At 37.7% G+C, this 24,031-nt stretch overlaps 3 protein-coding genes and 1 long non-coding RNA gene across 4 annotated transcripts in view; 2 read left to right on the top strand and 2 right to left on the bottom strand.

Annotated features, from left to right (window-relative positions):
- Positions 1-478: 478 nt before the first annotated feature.
- LOC144204532 (protein lifeguard 3-like) lies at positions 479-3,364 on the top strand. Its single transcript, XM_077728580.1, has 11 exons — positions 479-731; positions 805-872; positions 1,082-1,146; positions 1,227-1,280; positions 1,638-1,688; positions 1,758-1,797; positions 1,878-1,915; positions 1,998-2,085; positions 2,369-2,464; positions 2,558-2,611; positions 2,687-3,364. The coding sequence occupies exons 1-11, from the start codon at positions 479-481 to the stop codon at positions 2,834-2,836; spliced, it is 957 nt and encodes a 318-aa protein (XP_077584706.1). The 3' UTR covers positions 2,837-3,364.
- On the bottom strand, positions 3,344-17,899 carry dars1 (aspartyl-tRNA synthetase 1). The gene is made up of 18 exons (XM_077728579.1): positions 17,744-17,899; positions 16,099-16,207; positions 15,165-15,194; positions 14,993-15,050; positions 13,694-13,786; positions 12,855-12,957; positions 11,131-11,233; positions 10,699-10,779; positions 9,597-9,656; positions 7,307-7,418; positions 6,595-6,729; positions 5,372-5,519; positions 4,914-5,060; positions 4,779-4,821; positions 4,593-4,673; positions 4,376-4,487; positions 3,978-4,049; positions 3,344-3,854 (listed from the first exon to the last, which is right to left on the bottom strand). Exons 1-18 carry the CDS (start codon positions 17,833-17,835, stop codon positions 3,763-3,765), a joined length of 1,671 nt encoding a protein of 556 aa, XP_077584705.1. The 5' UTR covers positions 17,836-17,899; the 3' UTR covers positions 3,344-3,762.
- Positions 17,900-19,560: 1,661 nt separating this feature from the next.
- LOC144204512 (uncharacterized) overlaps positions 19,561-24,031 on the top strand; it is a 31,232-nt gene continuing 26,761 nt past the window's right edge. The window contains exon 1 of the long non-coding RNA XR_013327905.1: positions 19,561-19,602. This is a non-coding gene — a long non-coding RNA (uncharacterized LOC144204512). The remainder of the gene's footprint in view (positions 19,603-24,031) is intronic.
- Positions 20,853-22,618, bottom strand: cxcr4a (chemokine (C-X-C motif) receptor 4a). Its single transcript, XM_077728745.1, has 2 exons — positions 22,521-22,618; positions 20,853-22,350 (listed from the first exon to the last, which is right to left on the bottom strand). Exon 2 carries the CDS (start codon positions 22,342-22,344, stop codon positions 21,223-21,225), a length of 1,122 nt encoding a protein of 373 aa, XP_077584871.1. The 5' UTR covers positions 22,345-22,350; positions 22,521-22,618; the 3' UTR covers positions 20,853-21,222.

The raw sequence follows: 24,031 nt of genomic DNA, 5'->3' as shown, positions 1-24,031 counted from the left end.
TCATTAAGTAATATCCGACTCACTATTATATATTTTCTTTATCTTGCATGCAGTCTGTTCTATTCATTCCTTTTCTGAACCACCGATCCCCACAAGGGATGCAGGGGGTGCTGGCATCAGGCAGGGGACACCCTGGATAGGTGGCCAGCCAATCACAGGGCACAAGAAGACAAATAACAACCATACACACTCATACTCATACTTAGGGTCGATTTTGGAGGGTTCAACCAGCCTACCCAGGATATATATTTATTTTAAATATGGGAGGAAAACAGAGCACCAAAAAAAATCCTCCACAAAATTAGAACCTAATTGGGATCAAACCCTCAACCCTAGACCTTTGAGGCCAGCACACCAACCACTCATCCAAAGTGCATGCAGTTCAGAATACACAAAATGTGGTACTACATTGTTGCCTTTGTACTGCAGTTTTTACAAGCAAACCAGAAAGACAAATTGTCTTTGTCTTTAAGGAACAATGACATCCAAAGTAGATCGTCCTCCAACCTATGAAGATGCACTCCAGCACCCCAAGTATGAGCCCAACCAACTCCAGCATGGTTCATCTGAGCCACTACCTCCATCCTACAGTCCTGGTTCTGGCATGTACTCCAGCAGCCCTCCTAGTTACTGGGCCCAAACTGGCATGTGGTCAACACCTGACTCTCCTCCATCTGGAATGCCCACCACTGTGCCCACTTTGTCCGGCGGGCTGCCAGAAACCATCCCCGGTAATGGTGAAGCATTTCTGTGCAGTGATTTTTTTTCTCCTAAAAAAAAAGTTTTCTATGCCTGATTTTGCAGGAGATATGGAGGGGTCTTTCAGCTCACAGTGGGGGACTACATCTGTTCGACATTCTTTTATCAGAAAGGTAATGGAGCATGTTTGTATTGAACTTTCTATGAAGTCAAAAATGTAACAGGCATTAATAAAGAGCAAAAAGTATGCAAATATTTAATACAACAATTCAATTTGCATCTGTGCATAGAATTGTTGCAACACTTGTTAATTCATGTTAGTTAATTTTCTCTTTAGTTTAGATAAATGTTGTGACATTTTTTGTGTGTGCTTGCTTGGCAGGTCTACTTAATTTTAGCGGCTCAGCTCACTGTCACTTTTTCAGTTGTGGCAGTCTTTACGTTTGTGTAAGCACTAACCGATACTTACCTAATGGCTTTGCTAGTGTGTGTTCTCCTTTCTAATTCATCTATTTGCACTTCTATAGTGATCCAGTGAAGATGTTTGTTATCAAGTATCCTGGAATCTATTGGGCATCCCTGTAAGTTAACAAAGTCACAGTAACGGAAATGTTAATCATTTTTAAATTGATAGGGTTGGAAGAGAATGTGTTGGACCCTAGGGGCCATCAACTGCACTGTAAAAGTTTTTAAAAAATCCACTTCAGACTGATGCCTCTACTTAAAAATTTATTAATTGCATATCAAAGTGCTTCATAACCTGAAAACTCCACATTTAGAGGCATTTGGAAGTCGTGTTAGTACTGCATTAACTAATTGGTTAAGGCTGTTAAATGCAAAGATCTAAAAACAAGAATTCATATGATTCAGAGATTCTCGTATACCACAAAAACATCAATGCAAAGTCATACCTTAAGCATTTTTTTTTGTCTTTACAGTGTAGTTTACTTCATGGTTTACTGCATTCTCCTCTGCTGCAAAGAACCAAGGTATCATAGCCCTTAAATGTTAAGATTGGTTTTGAGTTTTATAAGATAACAATTTCAATGTGTGTTTAGGAGACGTTTCCCATGGAATCTAGTATTACTGGGAGTTTTTGTGAGTACTCATAATTATTTTGTAATACTACACAACAAATTGTCAAACAGTAAAATGTTTTGTATTATTTTTTTTGGCAGACTGTTGCCCTGTCTTACATGTCAGGAACAATTTCAAGGTTTGCTGGAGAGATTTTAACTCCTACACTTTTTATTATGTTTTGTATTATTATTTTTTAAATAACCCATTTCTTTTTGCAGCTATTATGAGACAAAAGCTGTCCTCCTTGCCATGGGAATAACAGCCGTAGTTTGTGTAACTGTCACAGTCTTCTGCTTTCAAACCAAGGTAGATGGAAGCAAAAAAAAAAAAAAGTCTGCATGTCTCAGCATTGTCATCAATGTATAAAAGAACGCCTGTCTCACATTGCAACTATGAACTATTCATGAGATTTTTTTTTCTGAATACATCTGCCTATCTGATGTAACTGAGATGAAAAAAATGTCAGATCTTTGCTGTAGAGCACTTCATATCTACTCTCAGAAAGTTTAAGTCTCATTATAACCACGATTCTGGTGCACCTTCGAGCAGTTCAGCGTTATGCTTCTGTTCCAATTGTGTTTCTTCCCAGGTTGACTTCACTTCCTGCGGGGGATTTCTCTGTATTGCCTCCATTCTGCTGGTGATCATTGGGGCTGTGACAGCCATTGTGCTTTCCTTCCACTATGTGAGGGCTTTAATATTTCTCAAAGAAAGCAGGCGCTCGGCAGGGTGTTTCCATCTGACAAATTAACAACTGAGAAGCATTTTTTTTCAACAGGTTCCTTGGCTTCATATGGTTTATGCTGCCATTGGAGCCATTATTTACACATTGGTGAGTTCCAATATTCACTTTTAAGCATAAATAAATGAGCAACCATTCTATGAAGCAAATCATTTTTTTCTGTAGTTTTTAGTATACAACACGCAACTTCTCATTGGAAACCGGGAATTGGCAATAAGCCCAGAAGAGTACATTTATGGAGCGCTCTCTCTCTACATTGATATTGTTCACATCTTCCTCTTCATCCTTCAAATCAGTGGTTCTGCAACTGAATGAGCTCTTGGAGAAAATCGCAACATGTGCCCATGGAAGTCTGGACATAATGGTCCGTGTATCTTTTGGTGTATGTATTTTTCTCTCTCCTTTCCTTCTAATGTCTGAAAAAGAATCAATTTTCCTTCTGCTATTTGATTGGGCCAGTGATAATATTTGATAGTAATGTTCTAGCCTTTTATTAGCTAGTACTAACCAGTTGTTTTTTTTAATTTCTCATTATTTTGTTAAATGAGAAAATTGGAAAATAGCATGACAAGACAAATGCCTGAAAGATATACAGACCAATAACGCTTATATTATAACCATCTATTCCAACTGCCAGCTGTAAATGTTTTAATGTCACATTGTTATTTTGCCACCAACACTTGAGCACTTTGGATTGTTACTGTTGCATTAAAAAAAGACTGCTGATACTTGTTAAAGAAACCACAACTTTCTTCTGTTATGATTTCTAACAATTTAAGAAAATAATGTACACAAAGACAACAGCTTTGTGATTTCAAAAAATATTCTTAAGTCATGATTTGTTTTTATTTTGATTTTTAAAAAAACATTATTGTTACAGATATACTGTAGGAGACAACTATGTTTAGTTGGAGGTAGTAAGAACTTGAACCAGACACTTGTATATTAAGAAGAGATGCTGACCAGTTAACTAGTGCATCTTTCCAACCTAATATGTGTGTACACCTCCTCTGTTGTCACTGTAATATGTTGTTAAGAAAAGTGTCTAAGATAATCCAAGACAATCAATAAAGCTCCCTACTGTTGCACTGTTTTCGATCTTTTGTAGTAAAAATTAATCCAAGTTCCATGTTAGTGTCCTAAAAAGTGGCACCAACCCATTACACCAGCATTGTGAATTAGTAGTTTACCATCACCATGATGACTTGTCATCTGCTAAGAAAAAGATGTGCTTGACATTTTCAAGGTGTCAGGCGTTTAGGGTCACGAGGGAACATGGAAGTCTGGCGCACGTTGTGGAGGCCCAGGTACAACATGCAGACTCTCTCCAGGCCTGTAATGAACCATAGTTTAAGTTATATTACATTAGAAAAAAATAGAGGTAAAATAATCCTTTCAATGACGCCTTACAGAAAGACATTTAACATTCTACATGTATCAGTACAGTAATACTTACCAATGCCTCCACCGCCATGTGGGGGAGCACCATAGCGGAAGGAATCGATGTAGGATTTGATCTTCTCCAGGTCTGTGACGTTTAACACAAGAAAAGAGTTGCATATGAATTGCATTTTACATTTTTTTTAATTGAACATTTACAAAACATGGCCATGGTTTAGACTTCACTTGTATCTTTTGTTTTCACCCACAGAGGGCGACAACCCGTAACTCCAATAGACCAATCATTGAAAAAGAACTGATATTTTTTCTATTTCTTTTTCTACTAAGTTAATTAAAAATCCACTTTTAGTATTTCAATGATTTCAGAGGAAAATGCAATATTAATAAGACATGACTCTTGACTATGTACACATTCAGTGGCCTTCACCTACTTTATCCCCTTGAAGTTCTTACCTATCTGGTGATGCATGGCTCGTTCAGTCAGCATTTGAGGATCGTGGATTCTCTGAGCTCCCGATAAGATTTCCTCTCCGCGCATGAACATGTCATAGGAGTTGGAATTTTTCTGTATTTCAAACAAAACAAAAAAAGAATATAATGTTGCACCTTTCCTATGGATAAACAAATAAGTCCAGTAAACATTGTCATTATGCATCAGAGAAACACCTACAGGGTTGCTGGGATCAGGCATGGTATAGAAAGGTCTCACAGCCAGTGGGTATTTGTCCAGAACATAGAAATCGGTATCATACTAGAGGCAAAAATAAACAGTATTAACTCAGCTTTTTAAAAGGATAAAAATTATGATGACATAATATGGCATGGACAAGGGTATATATAATAAATATGAACCTACCTTTTCCTTGACAAGGCGGCCAAGTAGCTTTTCGTTTGGTGTACTACAAAAAAACAAGTATATATCAATAACTTGTTCACTATTTGTTAGTTATGACATTCAGGCTTTGATCTACTAGCTGTGATCACTCCTAACCTCAGATCTTCCTCGTCACCCATCTCCACGCCAGCCTCCCGCAGCATGACTAGAGCTTCTTTGTATTCCAGTCTCAGAGTTGGCTCCAAAAACTTGAAAGGCTCACTGGGAAACTGCTTGTTCACAGTCTGGATCTCAGTTTGGAAGCTAAAACAAACAGATAGAACTTAGTACAATCTAGTGACAGTTCCAAACTTGTTATAATTCTTCTTGACAAAGCACAGAAGCTCATCATTATCTGTATGTTGCTGAATACCACCGCTAGGCGGAGCTAAAACCACATGGAACATCATCTGATTGAAAGTGGTGCTTTTCATAAACTGACAAATGCCTGAGCGCACATAATGAGTAAAAGGAAATATAATATTTGGCCTTTTCATACAAAACGACTGTCAAGGTTGAGCACATGTTAAACTTCTGCGGCATCTTATCATTTCTGAAAGAAGAAAAGTGCTTACTTGTCTCTCAGCCCCTTAAAGATCTGGACCATGGTATCAGTGATTGACTCAATGACCTCATGATAATGGTAATTGAAAGCCATTTCAATATCCAAACCCACAAACTCAGTGAGGTGACGATGAGTGTTGGAATCCTCGGCTCTGAAAACTGACAAGATCGACACCAAATGTTAGCAAAAAATTAGAGAAAATAAAAATCAAGAAAAAGCAGAGTAGCATTATCTATCAGGAATTCAATTAATTTCTAATTATGAACGTCAAGCACCAAGTTGCTGTCTTTTTTTTTTTGATTGACAGCTACCTTGATGATGACTGACACTTGTGACCAAAACAGGAATAATTAGCTGCCAAACATAATTAACTACTAATTGCTGTTGGCCATCTAGAAAACAGTTAATAATTTATTTACATCACGTAGGAGTGAGATTATTAAAAAAGATACACTGGTTAACGGTTTCACATCCAGAACATTTTTCCAAATGTGTTTCCCAACCAGATCTGACCTCTGAATAACAACTTAAAAAGGCATCATATCAGCTCGTCACTACCCGAGACCTACACTCTCCTTCCATGAAATTGTTCCTCACTGGACCACAGTACTGATCCTGAATTCTAACTACGGAAGCCAATGTGAAGTAGATTTAAACCAGAGATTCAGTGATGATTTGAAGTCCTTTGATTTCCCTTGTGGACAGAAGCAAAAAAACAAGTCTAGCCCCTATCCCAGTGGGGGAAATAGAGTATCTGCCATTTACCGAAAAATAATGGGATAGATTGAATTGGGACTGCTGGTATTAAATGATCATGTTTCAGTGCCAGTGACAGCAATAGAAAGCCAATACATTTCAACTAGTAGAGATGACTGTGATCAAGGTAGCAAGTGAGTAACATTACGTCAGTGACTGTTAAATATGGACTGAAGTGAACCTTTATAATGCAGTAAATGTTAGGAATACATTGATTGAAATGTGTAATAGCTGCCTATGATGGCAATAGTCAAATGGCAATGAGTTCATATAGGAAATAAAATTAAAGTAAGGCTGCTAGTCTATTTCAGTTAATTCCAGTTAAGTGCTATATTCTATAACATGCAAAAGTATTTGTCAATATAAAAAAATGGTCACTTTTATAGCAGATCTGGTTTGCATATCACAATTAATGCCAGCTAATTGCTTAATATAGTGTGGCACATCATACTTTTTAATTTTGGGTGTTTTTTTTACCTGGACCCACACAGAAAACCTTGTCAAAGTCAGCACAGATGCACATCTGTTTGTACAGTTGAGGAGACTGGGCCAGGTAGGCACTGGTCTTAAAGTATGACACTGTGAAGACATTGGCTCCACCTTCGCTGGCAGCTGAAATTGGGGGGGAAAAAGTTTTGTCATTGTAAAGTTAACATTCACCTGAAAACCTGGTGAAAAGACAAACACTTTTTAAATAACCAACAGATTGGTTTGACGCAAACATGTTTATCTGGCTTTTTATACATTAACAATAGTAGGGAAACAGCCCACGTAATTTCGCAAACAGTTGCGTGTGTCATAGGTGTTGGCAAACAGGAAGGTGTGGGTTTTTGCAAGTACATCGTGCGGATTTACAGTTGCCGCTCAAAAGAAAAGGCGCCGCTTTTGAATTAGGCGGCACCAGATTTAGTCATTTTCATTGGCTGGCTCTGCTAAAAGAAAGAAGTGAAAGTGTAGTGTAATTGCGCACTTTTGGTGTGAGTGTGTTTAAAGAGTATGCAACCTAAATTAACATGAAGTTAGAGCCATCCATAAATCGTCGTGATTTTAGAAATGGGGAAAGGGTTAAAATTTACTTACCAATATTTAGACGGTATCAAATAAGTGTGTGGAATCATAATAATGTATTTTCTGACTGTGACTTTATTATTTAAACCTTTTCCAAATCATGGTGAGTGAATATGTGTACCTGATATGATTTTGGGTGTCTGAATCTCCACAAATCCCTTATGAGTGAGGGTATCTCTGAAAAGTTGGCACACTCCTGATTGCAGGCGAAAGATGGCCTGGCTCGTAGTTGTCTGTCAGAAGCACAAACAAAAATTATTTAAATTAAATTAATTAAAATGCAGAAGTACAGCAAAACTTGTGAGATACAAAAAAATATATCATGAAGAGGGATTGTGGGACCATACACCATAGTGTAAAAGTAAAATAAATGGATACCTGTAAAGTAAAATCGCCAAAACCACGACCGACCCTGTCAAAGCTAATGCAACGGTGCCCTAAAACAACTCATTAACATACAAGAATAAACTGCTTTACTGGTTTATGGCCCCAGGTATTCAGCCAGGTCTTATATGAAAGGACCTTAACCTTTCAGTGGGTGGTCCACTTGTTAAGTTTATTTGTACAGCCCTTCATCACAAAGTGCCTCGAGGGAATTTATAGGGTGACAGTTGAAAAGATAGGCAACATTCCTTGATTTAAACCCTGCAACTGCATTTGAGACTTTGTCTCGTCTTGGCTATACACCTCCTAGTTATTGTAATTTTGCCTTTTTTTAACAAATATGTCTTGGAGCAAGATGGATACATACATTAAATAACCCCATGAGTAGAAATGTAACCATAACCCCACTTAATATATTGTGAACACATTAGAAGTTATGATTTTTATTTTAAAAATAAAATTCTAATCCAATTAATTTGAAATAATTTGATCAATTCTAGCCTATGCAGTCCAAATGGGTTGGATGTCTATTACAGTAAATCTCAGCAAACAACTTCATTTATGACAGTTGTGTTTTTAGTTTCAGTGTTGAAACTAGTAATATCTCAAAGTAAAAACGAATTTTTAGAGCAACTGGTTCCTCCACCACCATCAATGGGAATCGGTAAGTAAATAAAAACCCCCCTGATGCTTAGTTATTAAACATACGTAAACAACCTTTAGACAGGATGTCACCTAACGGCCACAACTACACCTGAGTGTGCCCAGTGAGTGGGTGGCAAGGTGTGACGTTGGGGATCAGCTAACCAAATACCAACACTTTCTTACAGTTCAAAGCAGTACAAAAAAAACGGACTCAAACCAAGACGGTTTGCACTGTGGTGGAAATTTACAGCGGGCAAGTTTCATAAGACATGAAGAACATTTGTCTCAGCGCTTACACCCTCTTCTTTTTAGTCACTTGTCTAACCGTTATTTCTAACTGAATAAATTGAATCTCGGATGTGAGATCTGCAGGGCTCTACTGCATTAGTGTAGTAAATTATAGATAATAATAAGGTCGTTCTCTTGAGACTAGTAAATGGAGAAAAACAAGATTTATCTTTATACTAGTAAATGACTAACATATTATAGATACGCAGGGAGATTTTGTACAATATACAATGTCAAAGTAATGGCTATAAAAATTACCAGACTTGTCTACTCAACAATAGAACACAGTTTGGTCAAACTAATTTGCACAATCTAAATTAAATCAAGTAACTCATTTCTCCTGTGCTTAGGAAGAACACAGCTTTTAGAAATAGTCTTTAGCTACTAGCCATTGGCTGTTTTATGGTTATGGGAAGTCTGCCTGTAAGTGGGAGAACCATTTTATAGCTTCACTGGATACTGATGTGTCCACAGACTCAAAGCATAAAGTGTTAAAGGAACAGGTATTGCTGTAATATGCAGTACTTTGGGATGCGCTGTGAAAACCTTCCTGCATTTTGTATTGTATTTGAGTAGGAGGCAGAAATTAAAACATTTTATCTCTTTGCATCTGCAGTTGCTCAACTAACAACAACATTCAACATCCGTTCATTCATTCATGTTGTGTAATGCACATCCTCATAAGGGTTGCATGGTTTTGCCTTTGCCTATCCCATCTGATTTTGGGAGAAAGGCAGATTAGTATGCACCAAAAGTCAGGCAAGTGAACCTCTACATCAATAGGCGGCCATTCAAAATAGCTCCCACCAAATTGATACATTGCAATACATTAAAACAACCTATTTCTTTGATTATTCATTTGTTGATTGTAAATTTTAAAAACTAGACAGTGATTAACTCAAATGATTAACTTACTCATTGCAATTGGCAGAAGCAGACATTAAAATGCAATTGAACTGGCATTATTTTATTAATTTATTCTTACATTATATTTACAGATGGGTGTATTTTAAGATTAGTTTTTTTTTCAATGCAAAAAGAGTGACCCAGCTAAAATAAAGTTAAGAAATATTGATCTAGACTCAACAACTCACCCTGAGATCAATCACCCTGTTGTCCAGTTTGGTGTCCTGGTTGACGGTTGCTCTGCCTTCCTGCGCAAAGTGTACAACAAAAGATGTTTTATATGAAATATTCAAAGCAGCGGTCACATATGTCCAGATTATACAATGACACCTTTGTGTGATGTGTCAAGATTTTAGTAGAAAGTACAGTATGGCCGGTCATGGCAACCATCTGTCAAGTGTTACCAGGAGACTCTACTGGTCAAGCTATTTCAACTGGGAGTTCTGGAAGTAAATGATTGGCTGCCAACGCTCCTAGCTCAAATTAATCAGACGTCTGCCGCTGTCACTGGCAGCCAAGCCAAGCTAACCAGAACAAAAGATAGAGCAAAAAAATGTAGTGGCTTTGTTTTTAGGAGACGGCCTAATGAAACAAAAGACAGCTGGCATGGTGGGAATATGTTAAAAAAGGAGAAAAAAAAAACACACAAATGGAAGAATAAATTTTTCATCACAGGAGGAGCCACAGCTTCCAGGGTTATACATGTCGGGCTTCCTCGGAGGACCCACTGGGCTTTGAGCTAATAGGCGGTGTAGCCACATCCTAGTCCCACCAGCCCCTCACGGGGGGGACAAAGGGTTAGACAGACGGGCAGACAGCCTGTTAAGGTCGGTCTCCCAGGACGGCATTTGCGGCTTAAATGTGCGACTGGCATGTGACATCCCAGCGGAAAACACCTGGGGTGATACTGCAGCTGCAACCAACGGTGTGGTAGCCAAACAACAATGAGCCATTTCATTTTTTATGCTGTCAGAAATTAAATTCAAACATCACAACAGCAGAAAAATGAAAAATAAGATATTAAATGAAAGAGAGTTGATGAAAACGGCATTCTAAATGGAGTATTTAATTTCTTTTTATGAATGCCATCAACAGTTATGACTTTTTCCACTTTTGGATGAAATATTCCGAGTGATTATGCCATAAAAAATAAAGAGCCTTTTCTTAATGTTCTTTATCTTAGCAAATCACAAGCCCAGGTTGGCCTGACCTGACATTTAATTTCAAACAAAACTGCTACTAATAATAAAAAAATAGGTACATTCCTCAAAAGTCCCATTTCATCCTTACCTCGTCCCCTTCTCCTTCAGGCCTAACAGCATCCTCCAACTGTAAGGGGAGGCGTGCCTCTGCCTGGCTGATGACAAAAATCTGGGGGGAGGGTTAAAAATAAAATATATTTTTTAAATCCAAACTTTGAAGGATAACCAATAAAAAAAAAACATTTTCAATTGTATCAAGATCCAGTTACTACTTAATGGAACAATATGTAAGAGCAGTGGACAAAAAATCTAGATCATTAGTATAATTTATACTCCAATATGTGTATTTGGTGTGCTGGAAGATGTTTGTCATGTAAATAGCTGCCTCAACTCGACACTGCCTAACTGTTAAGGCAATAACCCATTTTTTACATGAAAGAGCACAGTTAAAACAAAACTATTAACTAATAACAGTAGGCACCACTTGTATTCACAAATAACAAATTGTCAAACAATGTACCCTCTCAATATGAAGCTCCACGTCCTGCTGGGAACAGCTCTCAATCTTCTGGTCCACTTTCCTCACGGATGCCTCCACATCCACAATGCTTTCCTTGGTGATGCTAGTGTTTGAAAGTGGAACGAAAGAGAATAAATAACAGTGGGTGAGGAAGAATCTCCATTAGAAACTGTGTGGGTGGCTTTCAAAATGAAAAAAATATTTTCCCTTCAAAGTGAATGATTGTGCAACTGGAAAAATGGAAGCACTTATAGGTTGCACATATTAAAAGGTTACAGCTGAGCAAGAATGTTTCCCATTGAGTTTTTTTAAACCTGAATATTCTATTCATTGTACAATAAAGTGAATCTTTTCTGTTTAATTCATTTTTCCCAGTTGGTGTATATTAGTATGACATTTCCTAAATAAGGTGCAGTCCATCTAGAAGGCTTAAGCACTGTCAACACATGAGGTCAAGCAGTTCAAGACCAGCAGAAATGCATTTAAATCCTCCCCTCCTCTTAGTTCTACAACAGTAATGAGGGATGCATGAGTGTCCCTTTTGGCCCCAGAACAGCTGCTACCATGGCCCCTTGCTGTCATGTAGAAGTGTTAGATAAATAAATCCCACATTAATGACTTCCACTGACAGACTCAGAGGCAGACAGTAATACAGGCCATACAAAATAAACATGGATTTAATCTGGGATGGCATGATGGAAATGCAGTTGTAGACATTTCAAGGAATTCTGTACTTTTGTATACTTTTAATAGGGTACTTCAAAACTTAAATGCTTTATAGAGTTAAGGTTTCAGAGCCAGAAGATCTTCTAATTAAACTATACAAGTGAGAGGAAGCTGACTTTCAACCAACAAGGGTTAACTAGTAATATCATCATTGCCGTCATCAGTGACAGGATTGACTTGCAATCCAGAGTCTTATGTTGTCAATCATCAAAACCAATGTTCGCAAAGCCAAGAGGATTGCACCTGTTTTTAAAATTAGATGAACTGATTAACACGCTGGATGGACCACAGTGCCTGGAGGACCATTTTTCAAGTAAACTGTGATGTCTTGACAACTCTATCATCAGAATGATTGCATAAAATAATTTTACTAATTAATATGGTGTCATTATACAAGAATAGGACCAGTTCCAGCTATTCACACCAAGGAATAAAAATGACTGCTCTCCCCATACTCTTTCACAATGGTTTATGGCCATAACTGATGCAATACACAACAAGCTGACTAAGAACTTAAAATGAGCAGTAACAAATCTGCAATAACCTTCATATTTGTAATACAACTCCAACAGTGTGTAAATGATCTTGCCAAAATTGTATTAACAACTTTTACAATCATTGAAACTTTTTTTTGCTAAATGCATGTAATAAAAGTGTTTTAAATTAAATCGTGTATTCCTCTTTGTGAACATAAGACTAAAGCTCAAGCTATCACCTTTGGTAGCTGCTAAAATGAATAATGATGCCTGGCTTTCGTGCACTTTGTCTAAGTACCACACTGGTGTATCTGCCATCTCAACAGGAACCACTCCATTATAACACTCCTGTACCCTACCCTGTTAACAGGAATCTTTTGTGGGTCAAGTGAAAAATGATTGATTTCTTCAGTCCACGCCTTATTCAAAATGTGTGAAAATGGATGGCGGACAATTAGCGCCTAGAATTTTCCCACCATTGTTTTGCACCTCTCTAACAGGAAACACGGTCTCTATACTCACTTTGCAGCAAACTTGACCATCTGCTTGCTGGCACGATCTCCTACCGCTACCAGCGCCTGCACGTTGAACTGCTGTTGGCGTAGCACCAAGAAACACTGCTTCCCTAAAGACAAAAATAATGCCAAATGCAAAGATTAATGGCTTTTATAAAGGAGCTGCAGTCTTCCTAACACAATGGAAGCTTGACCAAAGAAAAGGTAATGAATGTTTTGAGGAGTAGCAAAGTCCCAATTGAATAAATCTTGCCATCTCCAGGTAAACTTGTCTCTTTAAAAAAAGGGCTTATTGCTACCTTCCTAGCAAACAAACACTTATGAGGAGAGCAAACATTTTAGCAAGGGGGACCCTTGAGAAAGGCCACCCAGGCACTTTGATGTGCGTGTTCGGGACAACAGCGATGTGATAAACCCACTACAACAGCAGCACCTCATCCTAAACTGAATCAGGATGTTATTGTGTTCACACGGACATCCTTACAATGGACGGGAACGATAGACATGAGCATTGGGAAGAGACCCTTGACTCTGGAAGTGATCTTGTGAGGAAATAGGTCAAAGGTAATCTCATTTTTGGCACCATGCAATGTAATAGCCTGCCAATCATGACTGATGATTGAGAACAAGTGAAGTGCTATAGTGGAATATGACAAAATCAAAGTGATATACTACAGGGGCAAAAAAATATCAACAACAGTATACATTTATTTTGACTAGCTTGGGGAAACAGCCGGAGGAGGCATGCAGGTACAGTATGTGGAAATGTAGGAAAAGTAATTCCACCTTGACTTATTTTACTCAAGAAAATTAGATTAAAAAATAAAAATTGAAGGACAATCTTACCTTTGGCCCTGCTGGTGTGAACTCGGGCACGCAACCAGATCAACTCATCTGCCCTCTCAAGAGTCAGGTTTTTGACCATAACCAAAGCTCTGTCTGCACACATACACACAAATTGAATTACTTTGAAAAAAATGAATTGGAAATCCTTGCCAGCTCCCTACGGTGTAAATTCAAAGTCGCACAGCCGACCTCTGTCTAACCTTGGATATTTTCAAAAGACGAAAAAAAAGACTAAGCGTACGCCAGCTTGTTAAGACAAGAGAATAATAACAATTTAAAATAACATGGAGAACAAATGAGACTGTCTTCTGACTGTCGTCCTTTGGGGGATTTTTGACAAATTGGGCTCAAGTGTGTCACTTAGAGGCATGTTTCATTCCTATTATCAGCACCTGGCAGACAGAAAGGCTGAAAAAAAGCAGCCATTACGGCTGAGTACTCTGCATCAACCCACATGAAAGACTTCAGCCATCCAACCCTCGTCATCCTTGTGGACATCCCCGGGCTTAGTGTGCAGGTGGCAAGGATTCCAGTTTGTTTACGGCCGTTGGTGCATAAAAGGCGCTGGGGTTTTAGCTTGTACGCTTTTATTATCACTGAAAATACTGGATTTGGACAACACACTAAGAGTAAAATTTGTCTTGGCATTGTAACAAATCATTAAAAAGTCACAGGACAGTAAAAACAAATTCAATAAAACAATAGTGTTAAAACTACAGCTGGATGCAGTAACTATTATTGGGGTATTATTTTGAAATGCCATGCTAATGTAATGGTTGATTTATTTTTCTAGGTTGGTCATGGTATTACTGTGACTTACTATAGTAGAAAATTGTCTGCTGTGCATTTGTTCAGTACTTTATTTAGAACTGTGATTTATTTGGTATACCACATTCAGCTTATTGTAGAGTAGTATTTTACTCTTGAGGAATTATAAAGCAGCAAAAAAAAAGTACATTTTTAAAATATATTTTATTCCAGCATGAGCACTAACATCAATAAAAAACATAGTTGTTGGTTTAAAGTATGGACAAAATGGAAATCACTGTCAAACATTAACATTAGGCTTTCTTGGTCATTAATTTGCATAATAAGAATTTGCATCTCAGCATGTCCCGCAGCTGAGACATTTTTAATGTATTCAGGCATTTTTCCATTGAGGTGTTAATGGCTGTCACTCTTTTTTTTAATTTGCATGAACGATTATTAGCAAAATATAAGATGACTTTAGGTGTAAATGTGTGTTTAGCGAAAAAAATGCAGTGTTTAGTGAGGTGTAGTAACAGTTGCTATACCAACCCAGCTTTTGTTGGGATTGGATCATTGCAGTCACACCATAACGGTCCTTGGCAAAATCCTGAAAATATCAGGAAAAAAATATGAAAATATAAATATATATATATATATATATATATATATATATATATATATTAGAGAACCCAAAGCATTTATATTTGGGAGATACACTTACATCTTCCTCTTCAGTTTTCTGATCACCAGCCTGAAAATATGAAAATGTGAATTGAAAGTTAAACGATAAGCCTTTGATACAAGAGAATCTTATCATATTTAGAATGCACAGCTGTTTCTTAAATTGCGCAAATAAATCAACTTTCAGGCCTCCTAGTAAAAATAGATTGGGCATCTATCATTGTCAATGGCATATGAAGTGGGGCTCTCAATAAGCTTTATTGTCTCACTTTATCTGATAGTTTTCCCAGAGTTTTACATAGAGGAGGACTCTTGGGAGTTATGCCGGATGCCCAACTACGTAAGCAACCCACTGTTTTATGTAAAGCTTTGAAAAAAAATCAGGCACACGGAAATTAGGGGGGAGGGCAGCTTCTACACATTGAATGCTGTATTATTCATTTCAAGTTCTAATTTATTTAAACACAACTTTACTTTACTTGAATTACTTCAGTCACTATTTTTTACCTCTCTTAATTTTTATCCGAAATAAATCTTTTTATGACGACTGTGCACAATATGGTGAAGCTATACATTTAATTGTATTGTATAAAAATAATAAAGGCATTCAATTCAATTACATTACAATAAGATTTTTATCCATATTTGGAAGTATTGTTTTTGCAACAGTATGAAAAAATCTCCATTTTAACAATGATATTTTTTTTTTATCCAGCATTATCTGGGTGTTGCGTGTGGAGTGGGAGCCAATGAGTCCATGCTCCGATTGTAGAGGAAAATAACACTTTGTTTAGGTAGACGTAAACAAACTAAAATGGCAGGAATATTTGAACAATAGCATGCATTGCTTCCCCTCCTGGCTGAATAACAAGCGTCCTGGAACCACAATGCCCATCAAGAACACACGACAGTCCTACCAGCTGTGAGTGGGGCCAACGGATGTGACACACTAGAAAAAACAAAACACTACTGACCATCTTGGCTTGTTTCTCAGCCTTCTTTGCAGCTTTCTCTGCTTCCTTTTGCTGTTTTTTCTGGGATTTTTTGGACGGGCCCTCCTGGTCCTCCTCGGCCACCGCCCCCCTGAGAAAGGAAGAAACACACAACATAAACCTTCAAGCCAACTTCCAGCTTCTATATTGCTCAAGTAGGCCAGAGGAAGTTGTTCACGACTATTGTCATGTACTGCTTCTAACATAATTGGCAAAATCAAGGCTAAGGGGCCAGATCTGGCCCATCACATAATTTTGCGTTCCCCCGCAGAGCAGCGATGGAACTAGTTCGAAAGTAAAATGTGTTTAATCTTGAGGTATCAAGCTAAATAAAAGCACAATCAATTCCATGAAGTGCTTGATAAATGTCTCATATCAGTCAACCAGTGATATTGTTAGGGCAATGATTAGAAGATGCAGGAAACTATGTAATCACACATATCATAAACATATTGAACTTTGTACTTCTCTAAATGAGTATCGTATTAACTTTGATTAAGAGTAAGTGATGCCAGTGCACAGAGAATTGCTGATTGCTGTTTGGCTTTCCCAGTACAGCGGTTCTCATCTAAAGGAAGGGAACTGTTAGTCAGAGGAAATAACAAGGAGCAAAGTCTGACTATATATAGCAATAAAGCTTTTAAATTAGACTGAATCAATAAACTAAATCCTAGAATTTAATGGGAACACAATTTTGGCCAAGAAAAATATCACAATTTGTTTTTCTTCTAATATGAATGCAAATAATTGTGCACAACCCAGTCCATACTTCACACTCTACCCACAATAGCTCCATCTGATCCTGAAAATTGCACTTGAAAATATATTTTTTTAAATTGCCCGGAGACTAAGCGGCAGTTAAAGCAAATTGTTTGAGCACAGCAGAGGAATGTGTGCACTAATGTACGTACATACAGGTTCAGCCTTGAAATCTCAATTATCCAACCGGCAAACTACCCAACAGGTTTTCCTGGGGCCAATTTCCCCAGCAATGTGAAGGGAAAAGAAGCTGCCATAAATTAAAATTAAGACTTTGCTTGTTGTCTTGGGTTATTTGAAGTTTGATTTCGTTAAGTTTTATTTAAAGAAAATACAAGGATGTTACAAGGTACACATACCCTTCAAGTGGTGTTACTAAGTACACATACTCTTCAAGGGATGTCACTATGTACATATACCCTTCAAGTGATCTCAAACGAAGAATAATCTTAAGGTTTGACTACTTATTATGTTTTGATTATTATTTATTATCATTTATTGTTTGATCGTTGGTTGTCGTTATTTGTACACTTCATAGTGGAGCTTTACATCTCATTATAGTTGTGTGAATTCAATGTTGCATGCAGAAAAATGGATACTTTTGAACTAAGCAAGCTGATCCGTCCGTTTAAAATGCAGAAAAGTTACTTAAGCAAGTATTACCAATAAATCGGTGCATTATTACAAGCAATTACACCAGGAGACACTTAAACACTGTTCTTGTTTTCCTCTGACAGCTGATGCAATCCAAAGCACCTATAGGCAATGCAACACAGCTAAAGCTAATTTTGATATTACTGAAGCCAAGTTGAGAAACATTACTTGCAAAAACCTTTTAGATATGATCAATTTGCAATACGGATCTTACCCTTGCATATTTTCTTTAGTCATAACTGACTGTTTTCTTGGAGAACGAGTGCTACTGAAGACAGGCGTGCACCGCGTCAGCTGTCTCAGCATGCGCAGGAAACGGAAAAGGGAGGACTCCTTTTAACTGAACACAATTTTCCGTTTACTTTTTAAATCCGGCTAGAAACAACCAAACAAGCATGTGCTGATCCTTTGTTCAACTATAATAGAGAGGTTTACACAAAATAAGAGAACTATATCTAACAATCCACAAAAATGATACAGGAAAGAATAAACACCAAGGGTAATGGAAGAAACCTACTTCGTTTATAGTAAACGAATCCTTTAAAATGTGTCATTTAAGGGTAAAAATGAATGCATTTGTATAATGGCAATGTGTCTCCCTGTGTTAATATTACAGTGATGCAATCTGTTGTTGAGATTCCTCGTTGACTGCTGCAAGATCTCAGCTGGAATACAGTGAGTTTTTATCCTGAATTAATAATTGAATGAATTCTCATAGTGTTTACTTGAAGTCACTGTCTTGTACTGCTTTTACTTGCTCATGTCTCCCATTACACTCTTCAATAATTCATTATTTTGTTTTTTGGAATGTAAATGAATACACATCTATGCATATTTAATTAAAATAAATATTAAAACACTTTATATTAGTTATATAATCACTCTTACTGCACCCTGTCCAAAATAAAAGCATTGATTTGCAAAAATCAAATGGATCCATATGCAAATATAAGGCCATATATTCCTAAAATAATTCCATATCCACATTTCAGTCCCAATAGCACTATATAAATACTACCTAAAATCCCAATCAAAGAAAACACCATATAAGCTGTCTTATGTGAACATTGAACGGTCGCCATCTAATAATGATCCTCTCTTGCCATAGTGGAAGGTACTGGAGGCGTTCAGTATCAAGGGACCATTGCGAGCTTAGCTTTCAGCGTAAGTGATGGTGGTGTGAATACAGTGGGCTGTCATCAAAGCTTTTCTCAGACCGTTGGCTCCATGAGATATTGATGCAGGAAACAGTCTTCCTGCTGTTTGCTCTTCCAGCCAAACAATGTGACTATTAGTGAAGCAGGTCACGTCCTCAAGGGAACCGTTAGTGCTATTATGTTCCATTCATCTAAGCTTTGCAATGTCTCCTTGGAAGAATGGTAATCTGCAAGGATAAGAATTTAGATATTTTATTCGTGGGAATTTTGAAAAAGACAGTCACTTGGATCATGGGTTTACACTGCTATTGGGAAATATACTCTACCATTTCAACAGATTTGGCCCTCAACTCACTACATTGAAAACCTTGCACAGCAAGAACAGCCCTACAAATTAATGCAGTTGCACCTGCTCAATTATGTACACTGTGTGACCCCTGCCTTAAATTTTTTGCACTTGATCAGGTACTCAGGGTAATTTGCAATCATGCATAGTCAGTAGTTAGTGTTTTGTTAGATGTAAATTAGGGGACCTTTTGGAAGAGGGGTTAGGAGGTCGGCATCACCATTCTGGGTATGACAGTTGAGTTTGCATTTGCTCGCTGGGCTTGCGTGGATTTTCTCCAAGTATTCCAGTTTCCTCCCACATCCCAAAAATGTGGATAGACTCCAATAGCCCAGATGACTCTTGTGAGGATAAGCTTTATGAAAATTTAATGTATTTACATTGGTGCCATGAGATATGAGAAACCCAGTGTCTGACTTTTCAAGATGGGACAAAGAATAAAAATTCTGAGTTGCATCTTGCTGCTTTTAACAACAGTGGAGGTGGTCTTGATTGACAAATAAAACTTTTTTTTCTCTCACCAGTTCTTTCCTTTCCTGAAGACAAACTTCTCCCTGCATTGCACCTTTTGTGAGTATATTTCTATGTCTAATAATATGATTCTCCAGTCAAATGCTGATGCGTTCTGACAGCTAAAGAAGCAGATAAAAAGGCTCTGGATGAGACTCTAGTGTTAACCTAAGATCTCTCTCCCACACCGGCGGCAAAGCAGTCAAGGTCTTATGCAAATTTTGAGTCATTTGAGAACATTTCCAACTGAAGAAGCACCTCTAGGTTTTATCCTGTTTCTCTCTGAGAGGCCACAAATATCCATTAAGTATCTGACTTGATGGAGGCACTTCACACCTTTTTACATGTAAAGAAATGGAAATGTACCACCATTGGTTTGTTGAAAGGAAGGCCAACTCTGCATTGCACGGCAGCCGTTTAGTGGCTCCATTCTTCTCGACATCTATTGTTGTCAGCTTCCTTTAGTCTCCAACTTGAACATCAATCTGTCACCACCCCAAGCGTAAAATTTGGGTGTCAATGAATGTAACAGAATGTATTACTTATCATCTAGTAAAGGGTCTCCAATTTAAATATATTAGGCGGCTGCTGGAAATGGAGTTTAGGCTGCATTAAAGATTTCCAAAAAAGGAACAAATGTTTTAAATTCACTTGAGGTAACTAGTTATTAATAGCACCATTAAATAAAAGGAAAAAAACATTAAAAGACAAAGAAAATGATACATTATAAATACTATATAGAATTATTTTGGTTCTAACAGACCACAAATCAGATCAAATCAGGTTTGACAGCTTTTCTTTTTGCATTTTCCAAATTTATGAGCTATTCTAAGAAAACAATAGCTAAAGAAAGGGTGTGACGGTATTGACCATGTTTAAATGGTTAAACACTTGTAGCCTATACAACAACAAGCCAAATGTCAAGAGGGCAAAATGAATAGGGTCAAATAAGATCTTAACTTGTTTTTTTTTTCCTTTAGCACGCCATATGGAGTTTAATTATAAAGGAAGGCTCTACACATTGGTGTCAGAGCTGCTTAGGATAAAAGTGCACAGATGTTCTTGCAATTACAGGGTCTGTACAGCTCTCCTTCTGCTTTCCACTTAGATCAGGTGGGCACATTTGTGCATGGGGACCCCTTGTTTCCGCCCAGTAACACACATGATCCCATCCCCCAATCCCCAGGGCCATCAAGAGCTACTTGAGTGAAAACACACATGACACAATCCCTAAAAGAATCAAAAATGTTTATTTTCAGGTATAAAAAAATACAAAACACCAATACCAACACACATTTAATAGTAAAACATATTTAAAAGAAAACAAACAAAAAAACAGCAGCATGCAATTTGTTTCCATCATAAAACTTCCAGTGTGGATGACAACAATAAATAAAAGATCTCAGATAGTCACACAAAATAAGTGCGAGTACACAAAACTCTTCAAACTATTTACAATTTTTGAAAGCAGCTACATTCCCTCACAGTAAAGACATTCTATGCCTGACCTAACTTGACATTACAGTTTTGACAAAAAAACTGACTGTAAAGCTCAAAGGAAAACAAAATTAGAATGCAAACCAATGGAAAACTAGGTTGTAATTTTGAACACAACTATATAAGTTGTACTATAATGTTGAGCTTAGTTTCAAGTCTCACATTTCAAAAAGTTCAGTCAAGTTAACTGGACAAAACGCTCGATGACTCAGACTCGGTTGATACTGATGAAATCTGCCCGCGCTTTTTTGTCATGAGAGTTGCTTTTTGACTCGATCTGCTATTCCCAGTCAATGCACTTTTGGCAGACTTTTTGAATTTCACTCCCAAGAAAGCGTAGAGGATAGGGTTTAGGCAGCAATGGAAATACGCCAAGGCTTCAGTGACAGAGATCCACTTCTCCACTGCTTGTTCCAGTTCACACGAAGGCGAGAACATGTTGAGCATCATCAAAGTGTCCAAGAAGATGCCCAAACAGTAAGGCAGCCAGCAGGAGAAAAAGCAAAGGATAAGGATGACCGTGGTCTTCAGGGCTTTCTTCTTTAGTGCTTGACCCTTAGCGCCTCGCGACAGCCTGGTTATGATAATGCAGTAGCAGATAAGAATGACCAAGCCGGGAAGAACGAAGCCCACGAGGATGTGCTGGAAGCGGAAGACCACCGTCCATATCAGGCTGTCATTTTCTGGGTAAATGCGCTGACAGATGATCCTGGAGTCCGCCGCTTCCATGCTTTCATCATTCATGAAGAGGATGTTTGACGAACTTGTGTCTTGCGTTCTGGCAAAAACCAGATCGGGGACTGTAAGAATAGCTGCGGGTAGCCACACACCGATATAGATTATTTTGCTCGCCAGGAGCTTTCTTGTGGTTTGGCTGTTTGTGGCCCTCACAACAGCCAAATATCTGTCTAGACTGATAAAGGCCAGGATGAGAACGCTACTATACAGGTTGACAGTGTAGATCATGTGTACAAACACACAAAGAAAACTTCCAAAGTACCAGTTACTGGCTACATCCACTGCCCAGAAGGGAAGCGTGAAAACAAACAGGAGGTCAGCCACTGACAGATGGAGCCGATATTTGTCTGTCATTGTTTTCACCTTTTTCTGGTAGCCCATCACAATAACTACTAATCCATTTCCAATGACACCAAGAAAAATGATAATCCCATAAACAGTCGGCAGGAAAATCTTGTTGAAGTCGTTGCTTAGGGCTCGGCCACATGGCTCCTGAAAATCCATGTCAAAGTCTCCAGACTCTTCTGACATGTTGTCAGAACTGTTGTCAAAGTTGAAAATGGACATTGCAACCTATAAGAAAAATGCAATGACAGGACACAGTTAGATAAGGTAATTTACTATTTTATATGAAATATTTAACACCAGATAAACCATTGATTTATTCCAAACTGTTCTATCTGCAACATTTTTTGCAGAAACACAATAGCATGTTTTTTTAAATTAATTGGAAAAAAACTCACCTAAATGTTGAAAAAAAACAAGTTAATGAAATGTCAGTACTGCAGTGTGTGAGGGCATCTGAACAGCGTGTTGTGGTTGTGAGTGACTGCTCTATGTGCCTCAATAAATGTAGTGGGTGTCCCCTTTGGCCCCCCCCTCAAAGGAGGCGGTACTGTTCCAAAAAAAGGAGGACTTATAAAGATGTTAGGTCTCTACAGATTTACTTCCATAATACTTACATCAATCATGCACAACGACCCTTAGATTTCCCTGTGCAAAAATATGAAGTGAGATAAATCAACACACAACAGAAACATGTGGCAGATGAATGAACAATTAATTTATAGGGAGCTAAAGTATTTGAATTTGTAGCAAAGCCAGAGATATATTAGTTAAATTAGACTTTTAATAATGACAAATACATTTCTTTTCACATCAGAAAGATGAAAAGAGCCAGATGATTGGACATATATCATCGTAAATAAAAGAGTTATATCACCATCTGCAATTGTAGGTTCATCCAATACATTATATCTGGTTGGAAAGACTGAATAAATTAATTACAATTAAAATAAATACTTAAAAAAAGAGGTGGTGAACATGCACAAAACCAGCCACTTTCAAAATTAATTATTATTAATTATTATGATATAAAATGGCCCATTTTTTCTATATCCCCCTAGCGCAATCTACGCTGAGTAACCCTAGTGGATGTACAAAGTATCTTACATGCTATAATGAGGGATTTCAATCAAACAGCCCAGAGGCGTACGACTTGGCTCTCCTCTCTCCCTTACAGATTTGCCAATCTTCTCTGATTTCAGTTAAGTTAGTGATGACAGGTCCCGGCCACATAGAACACGCCTCTGTCCTTAGAGAGCAAACTGGCGGGTGTCTGAAACTTAATCCGCACCATAAGACCTGCAAATGATAAACCCCACATTGATATATGTCGTCGATTTGATTTCTAGCCAACTATTCTTAAGCCTTACATGCACAAATTATTAGTATTTTTTTCCTTAAATGTTTTTAATACCGTCTGTCCTACCTGACAATATTTCATGACAGCCTTTTATAGTATTAGTTTTGGACTCATATCAAGTCACTCAAATTGATGGATGTCTCCCTGACTCTGATTAATAGCATCATCTTTGGCAGGAAGAAAAATGCAGCTCCAAAAAATGTAGGCTCTCACTATACTAAGCTATCAAAAAAAAGCCTCAATTTACAGCTGAGTTTCAAAAACAACAACAGCAAGGTGTTATGCAACTGTAAGAGTGTGGCGATACTTAAAAATAAGGAACTTCTAGTATACAATGATAAACACTGACTATGTAAAAAGTGCTGTTGTCATGGGTTGACGTAGAAGCTTGAGCAACCGTGTTTTCTGTTTGGCCAAAACATCTAGACATATACAGGGGTGAAATTATTCAACAAGTTGATTTTGTGATTTTAAACTTCAGGAAAAAAAGATTTAGCTCCATGGAAAGGGCAAAAGATAATCATGCAATCATCGACGGTCATCAGTCAT

Source organism: Stigmatopora nigra, chromosome 11 (genome assembly GCF_051989575.1).
Source record: "Stigmatopora nigra isolate UIUO_SnigA chromosome 11, RoL_Snig_1.1, whole genome shotgun sequence".
In the NCBI taxonomy this organism is placed as follows: Eukaryota; Metazoa; Chordata; class Actinopteri; order Syngnathiformes; family Syngnathidae; genus Stigmatopora; species Stigmatopora nigra.
This window is presented reverse-complemented; position numbering and strand designations above follow the sequence as displayed.

Bases quoted from the DNA above. Each gene is read 5' to 3' on its own strand.
- LOC144204532 (XM_077728580.1), top strand. From the start codon at position 479: ATGACATCCAAAGTAGATCGTCCTCCAACCTATGAAGATGCACTCCAG. The intron at 1,281-1,637 runs GTAAGTTAACAA...TTGTCTTTACAG, and splicing joins GGAATCTATTGGGCATCCCT to TGTAGTTTACTTCATGGTTT. The intron at 2,465-2,557 runs GTGAGGGCTTTA...TTTTTTCAACAG, and splicing joins TTGTGCTTTCCTTCCACTAT to GTTCCTTGGCTTCATATGGT.
- dars1 (XM_077728579.1), bottom strand. From the start codon at position 17,835: ATGCTGAGACAGCTGACGCGGTGCACGCCTGTCTTCAGTAGCACTCGT. The intron at 15,195-16,098 runs GTCAGTAGTGTT...TCATATTTTCAG, and splicing joins CTGAGAAACAAGCCAAGATG to GCTGGTGATCAGAAAACTGA. The intron at 4,488-4,592 runs GTAGGTGTTTCT...TTTGAAATACAG, and splicing joins TGCCTGATCCCAGCAACCCT to AAAAATTCCAACTCCTATGA.
- cxcr4a (XM_077728745.1), bottom strand. From the start codon at position 22,344: ATGTCCATTTTCAACTTTGACAACAGTTCTGACAACATGTCAGAAGAG.